At 36.8% G+C, this 6,956-nt stretch overlaps 1 protein-coding gene across 1 annotated transcript; it reads left to right on the plus strand.

Moving 5' to 3' along the window:
- Positions 1-5,499, plus strand: LOC113114322 (F-box/LRR-repeat protein 21). The gene is given in 6 exon segments (XM_074559952.1): positions 1-204; positions 894-1,034; positions 1,036-1,189; positions 1,954-2,076; positions 3,576-3,747; positions 5,303-5,499. Coding segments are annotated over 6 exon segments (675 nt in total). The 5' UTR covers positions 1-169; the 3' UTR covers positions 5,353-5,499.
- Positions 5,500-6,956: the final 1,457 nt, after the last annotated feature.

Below are 6,956 nucleotides of genomic sequence, written 5' to 3' on the forward strand. Positions count from 1 at the left end.
GTATGCACTGACAAGGCACACATCTGAAGCGCGCCCCCTTGAGCTCCACGTTCTCTCGCACTCACGTGCCCGCGCGCTTTATCATGGGACGCTGCTGAGCCACAGACGCAGTCACATTCGCATCTGATCAAACTACGAATCAAAGCAGATCAGAGTGTTTTGGTATGGTATGCCTTTCTGTGTTGACGAAGAAGCTTGGAACAAGTGAGTATGATTTCTACAGAGATATGGGCCGTGCAGAATATTGATAAGTGTGCTGCTGAGGTTTGGGTTCTGTTTAGAGAGGAATACAGCCACTGATTAGTAACCAATATGCCATACTGTATTTTTTGTATGTTGTTGTTTACAGTAATCCTTAAGTACTGTATGCATGCCATAATTATGCCATTCAAAAGGAAGTTTCTTCTGCTCACCAAGGCTGCATTTCTTTGAAAAATACAGTAAATAGTCATATCATGTAAACATTAAAACAATTAAAAATTGCTGTTTTCTGTGTGAATCTCTGTTAAACTGTAATTTATTTCTGTGATGCACAGCTGTATTTTCAGCATCATTACTCCAGTCTTCAGTGTCACATGATCTTCAGAAATCAGAATAATATGATGATTTGCACTGTAAAAATATAATCCAAAAAATGCACCGCGGCAGCTTATTACACATGACATCATCCTTTAATTTTACAGACATTTCTTTTAACTCTAAGTGCAACGAAGTGTGGAAGTCAAAATACTGTGTGATATTCAAGACAGCTATAAAAAATAAATACGGGAAAATGTTTCAAATTCCACAGTATATTGTGCCCTATTTGACAGATTTTTACAGAGTGTGGTTCAAACTATTTTTGGGGGCCACTGTAGTTTTGTCTCAGATACCTGTGGTTTTCTACTGAACAGGATGAAAAGAAGACGATCAAAGTGTCAGAGCTTCAGATACAAGAGACACAGGAGTGTCCAGACGGGGTCACAGAGACGCACAGACGAGACGTGGGGAAGCCTGCCACACCACGTGGTCCTGCACATATTCCAGTACCTGTCTCTGGAACGAGGTCTTTCACATCCCAGACCTCTGGAGGAGATTTGAGTTTGAGCTGAACCAGCCGGCCACATCGTACCTGAGGTCCACAACCCCGGATCTCATCCAGCAGATCATCAAACGACACGCTCAGCACCTGCAGTACGTCAGCTTCAGGGTACCTCAGCTTAGAAACACTCTGACGATAAAAGTGCTTCACAATGCCAAAGATGATCCTTTAACATCTGTTTCACACAAGGTTCTTTGTGGTGAAAGAAGGTTCTTCAGATTATAAAAAGATAAGAAAGTTCAAATGCATTTATTAAAAACAAAAATATACAATACATCTTTACTGTCACCTTTGAGCAATTTAACATTTTCCTGGTGAGCACTGAGGATCACATTGTTCATTCATGATATTAGTTTGTATGGTTAATGGTCAAAATGTCTTAAACCTGTTGGAAAATGTTCTAAATAAATTGTTTATAAGATCCATCTGATCTGTTTGAATGTGCACATAAACTAAAATATTATGCATGAACACTACATTAAGAAAAGAATCAAAACTGTCATTTTAAAGGGATAGTTCATCCCAAAATGTAAATTATTTTAATTTTTTAATCTTTTTTTTTTTTCAATGTATATCTTTTTAAACAATTTACTCACTCTCCATTTGTTTCAAATCTGAAAACATAATGAAATATTTTGAAGAATATTGGGACCGAAATATTTGCTGGTAGCCATTGACTTCCATATTATTTTTTCCATACTATGGATGTCAATAGGTACCGGAAATTGTTTGGTTACTCGTGTGCATCTTTTCTGCACAACAAAAGAAAGAAACTTTTTCACAACTTGAAAGTGAGTAAAAGACTATTTTTTTTCCATTAAATATATATTGTTATTTTTATTTATTAATTTTTTTTTGCATGCACCATTCAGGTTGACAGCTGCACAGAATCCACAGAAGCAGCCTGTAACATCCTCTCACAGCTGGTGAACTGCACCATTAAAACACTGGGTCTGATTTCCACAGCACGGCCGAGCTTCATGGATGTACCCCAGGTACTACAGAAACATGTTCATCCTTAACATACAAGTTGAGGCTTGTTGGGGCTTACTTAGTCACAAATGATTTAAAACAAACAATGCCTGACTTCTTTATTTAACTACAGACTTGATGGGTGAATTAATCACCAAATAATGTGACTGACTTCCAGCTGGCTCTGCTGTTTGTGTCCTCCTTTCCACTTTCAGTTGTCACACTAAACATCATCCAGGAAGATCTGGATGAGTCAGTGCCCTCATCTAGAGGCTCAGTTATCCTTCATTCGTCATTGCACTTTGTCTAGTGTACTCCATTTAGGTCAGAGCCATCTCCTCTGAGGTGCCTTCTCCAAACATTCAGATGAGGACATGATCAACAGAACAAGTAAAAACTAAATTTTTCGCATAGAGATGATTATTTTTAACCATAGCTTATAAAGCTTCAAAGACTGACCTGCTGTGAGCTTTGAGGTTGTTAATCAATGGCGTATGCTTTTGGTAAAGCCATCTGTTTACAATTATTTAAAATAACTGTTGATCAGCTGAATTTATAGTGAAAAACTACATTACCCATGATGCTCTACAGAAAATTCCACCAATCAGACTTCAGGCAACACCCACTCACATGAGCACCACGTTCAGTTTTGTGAAATCCTATTGGTTAAACTGGCAGTGGGCGGAGTCACACAGACCAAAACAAAACATTCTGACACCGAACACACATTTCAAAGTAGAATATCTGGCTGTAGCACTGTTTTTCAAAGAAACAATACATGTTTCCTAAATATCTGCAAGCATATTATAGTATTTCTGTGCTTTAGTACAGTCAAAAAATTACATACAGCATCTTTATGTACACAGTCTTGTCTCTTGTGTGTTTTTCTGGGGTATATTTGTGGCAATAGCCAACAATACATTGTATGGGTTAAAATGATAGATTTCTCTTTTATGCGAAAAATCATTAGGATATTAAGTAAAGAAGATCATGTTCCATGAAGATATTTTGTACATTTCTTACTGTAAATATATAAAAGCATAATTTTTGATTAGTAATATGCATTGCTAAGAACTTAATTTGAACAACTTTAAAGATGATTTTTTTCAATATTACATTTTTTTTGCTCCCTCAGATTCCAGATTTTTAAATAGTTGTATCTCAGACAAATATTGTCCTCCTAAAAAACCACACATCAATGGAAATCTAATTTATTCAGTCTGTTTTAGTCCCTACAGAGCTGTTAAATTTAAGGTACGCAATAAACAATATACAAATCATGTTTTTCAGTGTAGTTTTTTAAAGCAATGTTTCAAATTTCATAAATAGCATGTTTAAATATTAAATGCAATGATGCATTTGTGGGTTTATGTTGATGGTTCTGGACATGTTTGAAAATGAACCAGCATGTCCACATTACATAGCAGGGTGACCTCTGTGAAATAATGAAATGATGCTTGCTGTAAAGTTCATGAGAAGCCCGCGGCTCTGACTCGGTCTCATCTGCTCTGTTCTCACTCAGTCACACTTTGTCTCAGCTCTGACGGTGGGGTTTGTGAATTCCAAGTCCCTGTCCTCTATAAAAATTGATGACACACCGGTTGATGACCCTTCCCTGAAGGTACTGGTGGCCAACAACAGTGACACGCTCAAGCTGCTGAAGATGAGCAGCTGTCCTCATGTGTCTCCTGCAGGTCAGTGCATCACCGTCTGAGTCACGCCAGATCTAATACGAACATAACAACTTGGTTTCAAGTCACCAAGAAACCCAAATCGACCTGTTTACTTTTTAATATACACTCTTTGACTTATTGTGCATGAGTTTATTCATCTAATTCATGTACATGCAATTGAATATAAGCTAATATAAGCCATGCTTATCACTGAGATACATACTTGAAACTCACACTTGAATATTTTATTATTTAAATGTTTTTATGAATTATTCCACACAGGCTGTACAATTCCAAATAAAACTATTTATTTTAACCACATAGTGTATAACATATCATTTTTAGACTTAACATTGTTGTTAAAATGAAAATAAAGTAACTTTGCGAGTTACAGCAATGTGCAGTAAAAGTGTTTTCGATTTTTCTCTTTTTGAAAAGTTGATAAGTATAGAAGTTTTAATGCTTCTTCCTCAAGAATGTTTATTTAGTGAAAATTAATGTAATTTCTGTCGATTGTAACTTTAATGTCAACTGAAAAAAGTAACTAACCAACCAAAACTTTTCTGTGAAACCTTGTTTCCAGCACTGAAAAAAAATAATAAAGGTAATTGCGTCTTTTTAACTCCGTATTTTGACTTTTTGTCTCAGAATTATGTGATATAAACTTGCATTTATGAGTTATAAAGACAGAATTGCATTATATAAACTCTACAATTTTAAGAAAATAGTATTTTACATAAACATGGATGGAGACACAAAAAGCAGAGTAACAGACAAATTGATTCAATCGAGTGAGTCATTTACACTTGAACCGATTCGATTGATTCAAACTCGTGACTTCGATCATTCAGTTGAAGCGATTCGCTAGCAAACAAACACTAGCATTCATTTTCGAAGCAATATTGTTGGGTGAAATGGAACGGAACTCTGAATCATTTAAATTTCATGACTTCGACGTGGGTTTGCGAAACTTTTTTTATATCTTTTTCTTATTGAACATTAGAAATCAAATCATTAAAGGTGCACTAAGTGAATTTTGCCAAACGATGTTGATATTAGAAAGCACCAAAACAAACACGCCCCGGCTACTCTAACAGGCCCTATCTGGAAATTTCCACCCCACACATGTTGGGTACATAAACATGTGTTGGGTTCCTGGCTTAGTGGTAGAGCATAAGGTTGTGGGTTCGATTCCCAGGATACACACATACTCATAAAAAATGTATAGCCTGAAAGCACTATACAGTAAGTCGCTTTGGATAAAAGTGTCTGCTAAATGCATAAATGTAATGTACAACCCTGACATAAGGATGATTGTGGAAACAAGCGAAGATGAAGCACTAGCCAATGCAGATAAGTTCAAGTTTTGTGAAATTAGTGAATAATAACATCCAATTGGTGATTTTAATATTATTCAGAAATCATTATAGGTTGTTTGTATACAAACACTGCCAACACACTTTTCACTTCAAGCATGTAAAAGTGAATTTTGCATCCGATGACGCCTTTAAGTGTACTGTAATCACCTACCCTTGTTTATGAACCCAAGTTCACCTGTTTCCTCTCGCTCATCCAGGCATCCTCTGTGTGGCCGCTAAACCTGCAGCGGCTTCATGGAGTTCGTGAAGATGTGCGGAGGCCGTTTGAGCCAGCTGTCCATCATGGAGGAGGTGCTCATCCCCAACAACACCTACAACATCGAGCAGATCCACAGCGAGGTCTCCAAACATTTGGGCAGGATTTGGTTTCCTGATATGATGCCCACCTGGTAGAAACGCAGCCGATACGTCAAAACAATTCCACTTTAGACAGTGTTGCCAAGTCTGTGGTTTTCACATTGAACTGGGCTACAGGGACCCCCTTCTCAATTTAAATTGGACTAGTTTTGGGTAGCAATTGGGTGTTTGTTTTTTTGAAAACCTGGCAACCTTGACTCTAATCTGCGAAGCCATTGGAAGGCAATGAAAAACAGCTAATGCTAACACTTCTGGTTTTGCAGTACATGGGAAAGGAGACCAGATGCCACTTTTTAAATGGATTTCAATGGAGGAGAGGCTTCACTACACTAAATAAAAACAGCTTTTTAGCAGAAACAGCTTATGTTTTAATGAATTGACAGCCTATTGGCTAATCTGCAACACGTTTTACACTAAACAATACTTTTGGATCGGACTATGTTGAGAGTTGATACCGGAAAAAATTTTTTCATAAGAGAAATCATTGACTTTTTGTGACGTGGGATTCAGTTTATGGCACTCCTCATCCATTTCTGCTGTATCCGTAAACATCGATTGACTCAACTGAAGTTCGATGGCATCAAAGCTGTAATGTGATTGGTTATTAAGGCACATATGATCCAAGTTGACAGTTACACTTTGCCCAATAGTTAGTAATACCAAAGACTACAGAATACCCAAGACGTGTCACTCGTATAGTTTGGAATGGGAAAAAAATCCAACGTTCAATATGGCCGCTCAATCGCAGGAAGCCCCGCCTCCTGAATGAAAGAGCCAATCGCTAATCGGTAAATGCAGTCTGAGTTTGGCAGCCGTTAGACAGAACGGGGTAACGTTAATTAAAATTTAGCATGGGAAACTGAACATCTGGATCATTAGTGTGGAGGATCTGCTGTAGAAACATGATTTGTGATCGGATCTCAGAGAAGGGATTCGAATGATGTATTTACAGATCAACACAAGTGGCCACACGTGAAGCCACGGTTCTTTATGGGTCACTCATTGGCACACAACCCCTCTGGGACTTGTTAAAGAGCTCGTATTTAATGGATTACCCTTCTTTTGTTGGCCGAACAGAAATAAATGTTGCAGCAGCTGTCAGTGCATGTCTCTATAAGCAAAGACTATAGAGCTATTAATAAGTCATTGTTCTGGCACCCTGTCAAAATAAAAGTCAGATTTAACTTAAAAAAATATTATGGGAATATATTACTACTGTATACCAAAATTGTATTATCAAAATAATAATAAACATTTTAAGGAATATCCTATAGCCAAGGTATTTTTATTGATTGATTTAGTTTTTAGAATCTTTAGAATGTTTTGTTGTAAATTCATTTCATTTGATTGCATTTTTATTGATTGCATGATTGAACTGTTATTACTTCATTTCTTTGAACATAATTTTTCTATGCTAAATAAATAAATAAAATGGGAAATTAGATTTCCCCTAATTACTGTTTAGGGGAAAACTATTTATTTTTTATATAGTTT

This window comes from Carassius auratus, chromosome 14 (assembly GCF_003368295.1).
Source record: "Carassius auratus strain Wakin chromosome 14, ASM336829v1, whole genome shotgun sequence".
Classification (NCBI taxonomy): Eukaryota; Metazoa; Chordata; class Actinopteri; order Cypriniformes; family Cyprinidae; genus Carassius; species Carassius auratus.